At 60.8% G+C, this 10,271-nt stretch overlaps 1 protein-coding gene across 1 annotated transcript; it reads left to right on the forward strand.

Moving 5' to 3' along the window:
* The first annotated feature begins 1,584 nt into the window (after window positions 1–1,584).
* LOC136311145 (nascent polypeptide-associated complex subunit alpha, muscle-specific form-like) lies at window positions 1,585–2,892 on the forward strand. Its single transcript, XM_066240376.1, has one exon. It carries the CDS (start codon window positions 1,585–1,587, stop codon window positions 2,890–2,892), a length of 1,308 nt encoding a protein of 435 aa, XP_066096473.1.
* Window positions 2,893–10,271: the final 7,379 nt, after the last annotated feature.

The raw sequence follows: 10,271 nt of genomic DNA on the forward strand, positions 1-10,271 counted from the left end.
AGCAGAAGCCAGGCTGAGAGGTCAGGCGGCTCTTTCCCAGGACTTTGGTCCAGGAGGACGGACGCTGGACACAGCAAGACATCACCCAGCTTAGCAGAACCCTGATCATTCAAACTCTGTTTATGAGAAGCCGATGAGACCGGCAGAAATACTGGTGAAAACAGCAGAGACCCGAAAGGTAAAGGCTTGGAGAATGCGGTCACCAAGCCCTCAGGGGTGACAGTAGAGGCGCTGATGGGACGGGTCGTATCCAAAAGTGCCTGGTTGTGTAAAACGGAAAGAAACCCCACGCTGAACAGAGAAGGGAAAGAAAACACTCGTGGGCAGAGAACAGAGTGGGGGTTGCAGGGGGCAGGGGCAGGAGGGTGTGGGGGTGAACGGTGGTGGATGGAGACTTGCCTCACAGGAGTGAACACGCCCCACGGTGCACAGAGATACCCTGTGGAACTGAGCGCCTGAACCCTGTATAATCATGTTCACCAGTGTCAGCCCCAATCAGTTCAATTTGAAGAAGGAATGAAAGGAAGACAGAAAGAAAAAAGGAAGGAAGGAAAGAAGGAAGGAGGGAGAAAGGGAGGGAGGGAAAAAGGAAGGGAGGGAGAGAAAGAGAAAGAGAAAAAGAAAGAAAGAAAGAAAGAAAGAAAGAAAGAAAGAAAGAAAGAAAGAAAGAAAGAAAGAAAGAAAGAAAGAAAGAAAGAAAGAAAGAAAAAGGAGGAGAGAAAGGGGGAAACAGCCTACATTGACCTCAGACACCTTCACTGGTGCTCTGTGGCTCACAATACATCTATTTCTCCCGACAAACCAGAAGGCAGGAATAACCCTCCCTTTGCAAGTGTGGACACTCAACGATGAATTAATTCACAGAAGGTCACGAGCACGGTGGGTACCGGACAGGAGGTGACTCTAAGCCGGAGTGCAGTTCATGTTCGTGTAATGTTTGAGGACGACCAGGGTGTCCTTCCAGCTGGAAGGGCGTTCCGAGAAGGGCGGTCTTCGGGTCCATTAGGCACCGCTGCCCCTCTCTGCGTACACGCCTGAAACATCGTCGGCTAGGGACGGGCACGCCGGCATCTTGTAAGCAGATGACACCGATAGCAACTTCCGCTGGGCGGCTGACCATGTGCTGGGGTTGGACAGCCATTCACCGGCAGAACGCGCTGGGAGGTATGCGTTACCCGGATCGTAACCAGGACCAAATCTTTTACTTTCACCGACTGATGTGAACCAGAGGATGAGTTATACTTGTTTAATTTCTATAAATATTAGAAGGAGGTCTAATGATGATAAAACATAAAACCCTTATAAAACGCCGGTACCACATCATCCTTGAATGTGATCACCCTTCTTCAAACCACGCCCCTTGCGATGGAAAGCCCTCCTCAGAGCCTCCACTGCCCTCGGTACCTGTGACCCATTCATGAGCTGAGCCAGGACACCCCCCATGAGCAGGATGGCCCTGTGATGGGGCTGGCATCTCCTCTCCGCCTGGGCTGCCCCACCCCACGAGCAGCCACATGGATGCCCTGTGATGGGCTGGCACCTCCTCTCTGCCTCTGCTGCCCCACCCCACGAGCAGCCACACGGATGCCCTGTGATGGGCTGGCACCTCCTCTCCGCCTGGGCTGCCCCACCCCACGAGCAGCCACACGGATGCCCTGTGATGGGCTGGCACCTCCTCTCCCCCTGGGCTGCCCCACCCCACGAGCAACCACACGGACGCCCTGTGATGGGCTGGCACCTCCTCTCTGCCTCTGCTGCCCCACCCCACGAGCAGCCACACAGATGCCCTGTGATGGGCTGGCATCTCCTCTCCGCCTGGGCTGCCCCACCCCACGAGCAGCCACATGGATGCCCTGTGATGGGCTGGCACCTCCTCTCCGCCTGGGCTGCCCCACCCCACGAGCAGCCACGCGGACGCCCTGTGATGGGCTGGCATCTCCTCTCCCCCTGGGCTGCCCCGCCCCACGAGCAGCCACACAGATGCCCTGTGATGGGCTGGCACCTCCTCTCTGCCTCTGCTGCCCCACCCCACGAGCAGCCACACAGATGCCCTGTGATGGGCTGGCATCTCCTCTCCCCCTGGGCTGCCCCACCCCACGAGCAGCCACACGGACGCCCTGTGATGGGCTGGCATCTCCTCTCCGCCTCCGCTGCCCCACCCCACGAGCAGCCACACGGATGCCCTGTGATGGGCTGGCATCTCCTCTCCGCCTCCGCTGCCCCACCCCACGAGCAGCCACACGGACGCCCTGTGATGGGCTGGCATCTCCTCTCCCCCTGGGCTGCCCCACCCCACGAGCAGCCACACAGATGCCCTGTGATGGGCTGGCATCTCCTCTCCCCCTGGGCTGCCCCACCCCACGAGCAGCCACACGGATGCCCTGTGATGGGCTGGCACCTCCTCTCTGCCTCTGCTGCCCCACCCCACAAGCAGCCACGCGGACGCCCTGTGACGGGCTGGCACCTCCTCTCCGCCTCCGCTGCCCCACCCCACGAGCAGCCACGCAGACGCCCTGTGACGGGCTGGCACCTCCTCTCTGCCTCCGCTGCCCCACCCCACGAGCAGCCACGCAGACGCCCTGTGACGGGCTGGCACCTCCTCTCTGCCTCCGCTGCCCCACCCCACGAGCAGCCACGCAGACGCCCTGTGACGGGCTGGCACCTCCTCTCCGCCTCCGCTGCCCCATCCCACGAGCAGCCACGCGGACGCCCTGTGATGGGCTGGCATCTCCTCTCTGCCTCTGCTGCCCCACCCCACGAGCAGCCACGCAGACGCCCTGTGACGGGCTGGCACCTCCTCTCCGCCTCCGCTGCCCCACCCCACGAGCAGCCACGCAGACGCCCTGTGACGGGCTGGCACCTCCTCTCCGCCTGGGCTGCCCCACCCCATGAGCAGCCACACGGACGCCCTGTGATGGGCTGGCACCTCCTCTCCGCCTGGGCTGCCCCACCCCATGAGCAGCCACACGGACGCCCTGTGATGGGCTGGCATCTCCTCTCCGCCTGGGCTGCCCCACCCCACGAGCAGCCACACGGACGCCCTGTGATGGGCTGGCATCTCCTCTCCGCCTGGGCTGCCCCGCCCCACGAGCAGCCACACGGACGCCCTGTGACGGGCTGGCACCTCCTCTCCGCCTGGGCTGCCCCACCCCATGAGCAGCCACACGGACGCCCTGTGACGGGCTGGCACCTCCTCTCCGCCTGGGCTGCCCCACCCCATGAGCAGCCACACGGACGCCCTGTGATGGGCTGGCACCTCCTCTCCGCCTGGGCTGCCCCACCCCACGAGCAGCCACGCAGACGCCCTGTGATGGGCTGGCACCTCCTCTCCCCCTGGGCTGCCCCGCCCCACGAGCAGCCACACGGACGCCCTGTGATGGGCTGGCACCTCCTCTCCGCCTGGGCTGCCCCACCCCATGAGCAGCCACACGGACGCCCTGTGATGGGCTGGCACCTCCTCTCCGCCTGGGCTGCCCCACCCCACGAGCAGCCACACGGACGCCCTGTGATGGGCTGGCACCTCCTCTCCGCCTGGGCTGCCCCACCCCATGAGCAGCCACGCGGACGCCCTGTGATGGGCTGGCATCTCCTCTCTGCCTCTGCTGCCCCACCCCACGAGCAGCCACACGGACGCCCTGTGATGGGCTGGCATCTCCTCTCTGCCTCTGCTGCCCCACCCCACGAGCAGCCACACGGACGCCCTGTGATGGGCTGGCATCTCCTCTCCCCCTGGGCTGCCCCACCCCACGAGCAGCCACACGGACGCCCTGTGACGGGCTGGCACCTCCTCTCCGCCTCCGCTGCCCCACCCCACGAGCAGCCACACGGACGCCCTGTGATGGGCTGGCATCTCCTCTCCGCCTGGGCTGCCCCACCCCACGAGCAGCCACGCGGACGCCCTGTGATGGGCTGGCACCTCCTCTCCGCCTGGGCTGCCCCGCCCCACGAGCAGCCACACAGATGCCCTGTGATGGGCTGGCATCTCCTCTCCCCCTGGGCTGCCCCGCCCCACGAGCAGCCACACGGATGGCCCTGTGACGGGCTGGCATCTCCTCTCCCCCTGGGCTGCCCCACCCCACGAGCAGCCACACGGATGCCCTGTGATGGGCTGGCACCTCCTCTCCGCCTGGGCTGCCCCGCCCCACGAGCAGCCACACGGACGCCCTGTGACGGGCTGGCGTCTCCTCTCCCCCTGGGCTGCCCCACCCCATGAGCAGCCACACGGATGCCCTGTGACGGGCTGGCGTCTCCTCTCCCCCTGGGCTGCCCCACCCCATGAGCAGCCACACGGATGCCCTGTGACGGGCTGGCGTCTCCTCTCCCCCTGGGCTGCCCCACCCCATGAGCAGCCACACGGACGCCCTGTGACGGGCTGGCGTCTCCTCTCCCCCTGGGCTGCCCCACCCCATGAGCAGCCACACGGATGCCCTGTGACGGGCTGGCGTCTCCTCTCCGCCTGGGCTGCCCCACCCCACGAGCAGCCACACGGATGCCCTGTGATGGGCTGGCACCTCCTCTCCCCCTGGGCTGCCCCGCCCCACGAGCAGCCACACGGATGCCCTGTGACGGGCTGGCGTCTCCTCTCCCCCTGGGCTGCCCCGCCCCATGAGCAGCCACACGGACGCCCTGTGACGGGCTGGCACCTCCTCTCCGCCTGGGCTGCCCCACCCCACGAACAGCCACGCGGACGCCCTGTGACGGGCTGGCATCTCCTCTCCCCCTGGGCTGCCCCACCCCACGAGCAGCCACGCGGACGCCCTGTGACGGGCTGGCGTCTCCTCTCTGCCTCTGCTGCCCCATCCGCAGGGCAAAGGCGTCACTGGGAAGGGGTCGCTCCATCAGCCCAAGAAACTCTTCCGTCTGCCTTATCTTTCTTCTAATTGGTTTTTTTTATTTGCCTTTACATTTTAATTGTCCTGATTTATACGTGTTTCGTTTTTAGAGCGTTCCTCAAATCCTCTGTGGTATATTGGCTGTAAAACGCAAACCCCTTAAAATATATTGTGCAAGAAAGAACGCACGTGTATGCAGACAGGCGGAGGGTGGGAGAGGGCGGTGACAGAGGGAGCAGCCTTTCCCTCCCAGCGCCTCCTTTGTGAAATAATTAAATGCACGCGCTCGGCTTCTGGAGAGCCTGCCCCTGGTCACGAGACGTAAGGTGGGGGAGATCATTTATCCTTGCCCTGCTGTGCAAGGCATTTCAGGAAATACTTAACAACGCTGACGTTGGGCTTTCAATGTCTTCCTTTAGCCTTGACCATCCGGGCATAGGGTGCAGTTTGATATCATTTTGTATAAAATCAATACAAGATGGCTCCCAAGTGTTTGTGAAATTCTTACCAGTTGTTCCGAAAATCCAATACTACCAGGTTTAAGAGCGGCCGTATCAGCATTGACATATTCATTCCCAGAGAAACTTACAACCCCATTGAGTGTGCCAGAGCCGAGACACACACTTGTTTAATTTATTTTCAATTAAGTCATCGTATAATTTAATCTCCGCCAGAACTACCGGATTGTGCCGCCGTTGAATGCCTTTGAAAGGGGCCTTCTGTTCCCTGCTTGTTTAAAAGCGGGAGAAGGCCACTCTAAGTGGATTTCCCTCTCGCTTTCTGTTGTAATTGGATAGATGAGAAAATTATCCTGGCATGAAGAAACATAAAAGGTTCTTCACAGAGAGAGAGATGAAATTAGTCTCCCTCTGACCGAATCCCTGCCTTTTTATCCGTTCCTGGCTCGGTGCCCCTGTGCGGAGTTCAGTTCGCTGTCCGTTTGCCATCAAATAATAAGGTTCTGGAGCATCTTCTGTGCACGCGCTGCGGTCGATGTCGTCGACGTCAAGTCAAGTCCCCGGTCGTTGACGTCGCTTCGTAGCGGATGGAGGACAAGGAGCCAACACAAGGCTGTGACCCCCTCCGTGCACACGCCAGGCTGAGCCGTGGGCCCGCGTGGGCCTCTCACAGGTCTGCTGTCGACACCCCTCCCGGCCTGTCTCGTGCACCAGGCATTGTGTGTGACGTCAGGAACGAAGGGGTCACCGTGCTTGGCTTCCCTCCCCCCAGAGCCGGCACCGGGGAGGGGTTAGTCATATACAGTGTGACTCACGATCTCACAGAGCACAGAAATCACAGAAACCTCGGGGAAATCTCGAGAAGTACTTCTGCTCCGACTTAAGGAGGAAAAAAAAAAATCCACTCCGGCCGAGGAAGGAGAAGAGTCCTTCAGACAAGAGGCGAGACGGAGCTGGTCGTTCAGGGAAGACGGAGCCGGTCGCTCAGGGCAGATGGAGCCGGTTGCTCAGGGAAGATGGAGCTGGTTGCTCAGGGCAGATGGAGCTGGTTGCTCAGGGCAGGTGGAGCCGGTTGCTCAGGGAAGATGGAGCTGGTTGCTCAGGGCAGGTGGAGCCGGTTGCTCAGGGAAGATGGAGCTGGTTGCTCAGGGCAGGTGGAGCCGGTTGCTCAGGGAAGAGGGAGCCGGTTGCTCAGGGAAGATGGAGCCGGTTGCTCAGGGCAGGTGGAGCCGGTTGCTCAGGGAAGGTGGAGCCGGTTGCTCAGGGCAGGTGGAGCCGGTTGCTCAGGGAAGATGGAGCCGGTTGCTCAGGGCAGGTGGAGCCGGTTGCTCAGGGAAGGTGGAGCCGGTTGCTCAGGGAAGATGGAGCCGGTTGCTCAGGGCAGGTGGAGCCGGTTGCTCAGGGCAGGTGGAGCCGGTTGCTCAGGGAAGACGGAGCCGGTTGCTCAGGGAAGACGGAGCTGGTTGCTCAGGGAATATGGAGCTGATTGCTCAGGGAAGACGGAGCTGGTTGCTCAGGGCAGATGGAGCTGGTTGCTCAGGGCAGACGGAGCCGGTTGCTCAGGGAAGATGGAGCCGGTTGCTCAGGGAAGATGGAGCCGGTTGCTCAGGGCAGGTGGAGCCGGTTGCTCAGGGAAGATGGAGCCGGTTGCTCAGGGCAGATGGAGCTGGTTGCTCAGGGCAGACGGAGCTGGTTCTCAGGGAAGATGGAGCTGGTTGCTCAGGGCAGACGGAGCTGGTTCTCAGGGAAGATGGAGCCGGTTGCTCAGGGAAGGTGGAGCCGGTTGCTCAGGGCAGGTGGAGCCGGTTGCTCAGGGCAGATGGAGCCGGTTGCTCAGGGCAGATGGAGCCGGTTGCTCAGGGAAGACGGAGCCGGTTGCTCAGGGCAGATGGAGCCGGTTGCTCAGGGCAGGTGGAGCCGGTTGCTCAGGGAAGACGGAGCCGGTTGCTCAGGGAAGACGGAGCCGGTTGCTCAGGGAAGATGGAGCTGGTTGCTCAGGGAAGACGGAGCCGGTTGCTCAGGGCAGATGGAGCCGGTTGCTCAGGGCAGACGGAGCCGGTTGCTCAGGGAAGACGGAGCCGGTTGCTCAGGGAAGATGGAGCCGGTTGCTCAGGGCAGGTGGAGCCGGTTGCTCAGGGAAGATGGAGCCGGTTGCTCAGGGCAGATGGAGCTGGTTGCTCAGGGCAGACGGAGCTGGTTCTCAGGGAAGATGGAGCTGGTTGCTCAGGGCAGGAGGCGTGTTCCCAGACGGATTTCTCCGCCCCACCCGACAGGCCACACGGTCCCGGAGGGGAGAGAGGAGGAGGGCGGGTCAGAGAGCGCCTTGTCCGTCAAGAGGACGGCCTTCCGCTCGGCCTGCGGGCAAGGGCGGCGGCTGACCTCGAAGCTGGGGAAGCCGCGTTGACCGACAGTTCTAGCCGGGGAGGGGGCAACGGGCAGCAGACCCCGCCCTCCTAGTCCGGACGAGAGCGAGAACGAGGGGTTCAGAGGAACAGAAACATGAACGGAGAACGGGGGCCGTTGTCCTTCCGGCACGATGCGTCCAACGCTCCGACGCAGCGGAGAGCCGTTCTCTCGGGCCGATGATGGGAACGTCTTTACGAACGGGGCGGGGAGGGGACCGCGGGCATCTAACCACGCTCATCATTGCACGCATCGCTAGCGGAAATAACCACCGCTTCGTGCAACAAAAATCCCTGCTTAGCGGGTTCCTACGGCATTAACCTGGCCAGTTTTATAGAATTATAGACTTTTTTTTCTCCAAAACAAGTAATCTACTTATTATTCATAATCTCCTCAGCGGTAGTTTTGTGTTAAATAGCCCTTAAAATACCCTGGCTGGCACGGCGGTGGCTGGTCCCCCACCACCACCACCACACACACCCACCCCACACTTCACTCCGAGACCCCGCGAGTTCCTCACCGACGACCGGCAGTGCCTCGCGCTGGAATTTGTGAGGCGCAATTTCAATCAAGCGTGATTGCATGAGGCTCAGCCCCTGCCAGTGGGGGGCTGTAAAAACCAAATATCGCAGAACAAAAAAATAAAAAAAGAAAGAAGCTAAACAAATCACCCCGAGATTTATAACTGGGGCCTGGTGTCTTGTGGGGAAAACAGGAAAGGAAGAACTTGAGGTCGCGTGCGGCATCCAGCTCAGCCCCCAAGGTGGGGCCTCGTGGAGGAAGTGGCCGTCCAGCATCTCCAGGGAACTGGGACCCCCAGCGCCCTGCCCCCCCCGGAGGCGGGGAGATACGGGTGACTTCACCCTGAGCCTTCTTCTGAGGATGAAAATAGCTAATGCAGGCGAAAGCGGTTTGTCAATCGTGATGGCCCGGTAAAGATGATTTATCTCGCGAGGCGTTCCCCTGGATTTCTGAAACAACCCAGCATTTAGTGTATCGATCGGAGGCGTGCATCGATCTAGGGGGAAATTGTCGTGTGCTCTCGAGCTCTGAAGGGCTGCAGGAAGCAGAGAACAAGCAGGTCCAGCCACACCCATGGTTCCCCCCCCCCCCCCCGTGGTCCCGGCACCCGTCCACCCGGAGGTCCTGCAGTTCTCTCCTGGTTCCGGGGGAAGATTCAGTTCCTCAAGTCGCAAGGGTGTCAGGCCTGGTTCCGACCGGGGAGGAAGTCCAGGGCCTGGTCAGTGAGGTGACCTTTTCCTGCTGACTCAGGTTTTCTCTCACGGACGGTTTGCAGAACTAATGAGAGGCCCTTTCTTTTTTTCTTTTTTTTTTACAGGGACAGAGAGAGAGAGTCAGAGAGAGAGATAGACAGGGACAGACAGACAGGAACAGAGAGAAATGAGAAGCATCAATCATCAGTTTCTTGTTGCGACACTTTAGTTGTTCATTGATTGCTTTCTCATATGTGCCTTGACCGTGGGCCTTCAGCAGACTGAGTGACCCCTTGCTCGAGCCAGTGACCTTGGGTCCAAGCTGGTGAGCTTTTTGCTCAAGCCAGATGAGCCCGTGCTCAAGCTGGCGACCTCGGGGTCTCAAACCTGGGTCCTCCACATCCCAGTTCGACGCTCCATCCACTGCAGAGAGGCCCTTTCTTAAGCTCCCCCTCCTCCCCCTCTAACCACGACGCCCCCCGGGAGGGCCACCATGACACCCTCTAGACGACGACTGACTTCCTGTTTCCCGGTCGTCTGGAGGTGGTTGTTGCTGTTTTCTCAGAACCTGTCTCCGGCGAGCCATCCCAGGCGACGGTCAGTCGGCCTAAGAGCGCGTCACCTCCGTCTCCCCACCCGTGTGTCCAGCAGCTCAGAACCCGACTTCCGCCTCCCTTCCCACTCTCAGCTCTTGCTACATCGGCCCAAGCTTTGCTGCCCACGGACACCGCATGGGGAGTGTCCAGGTCAAGCCAAAGCCCTTGCTGACCCTCGTCTCACAACGGCGGTGGCCCCGGTTTCGCCAGTGCCCCCCCACACGCTGGGTCAGACGGTCTGTGAACCAAACCCCACTGCTCCTCTCCCGACAGCGGAGTGAGCTGATCTCTGCGAATTTCTCTCCTTCTGTGTACGGCCCCCTGCTCTCGGTCACAGACTGTGTCTTCCTCATCCTTCGACCCCGGTTCCAAATACAGGGATCACTGACTTCCCAAATACGCAGGAAGCGTCCACACGGGGACGAGTGTCTTACCTCCACGCTGTGTGCCGTCTGCACACAGGGACAGTCTCTCTCCTTCTCTGGCTTCCTTCTCTTCACCTCCGTCACACTCGCTCCGACACCAGGTATCTTCATTACACTAAAACCACTGCCACCTGCACAGAAAGAACGGGGGTGTCCCGTCCCCGGGGGCCCTACCAGACAGTCTTCTGCGTTGGTGTCATTCTTGACCGTGTCCTGACCCGTGGGGCTGAGCCTGGTGTGAAACGCAGACCGCACGAGCTGGGTCTGCCTTGATTTCTTTCTGGACGTGAAATGTTTGAAAGCGGATGATAAATTTTCCTGACTTCAATATATTTCCCTGACA

This window comes from Saccopteryx bilineata, chromosome 7 (assembly GCF_036850765.1).
Source record: "Saccopteryx bilineata isolate mSacBil1 chromosome 7, mSacBil1_pri_phased_curated, whole genome shotgun sequence".
In the NCBI taxonomy this organism is placed as follows: domain Eukaryota; kingdom Metazoa; phylum Chordata; class Mammalia; order Chiroptera; family Emballonuridae; genus Saccopteryx; species Saccopteryx bilineata.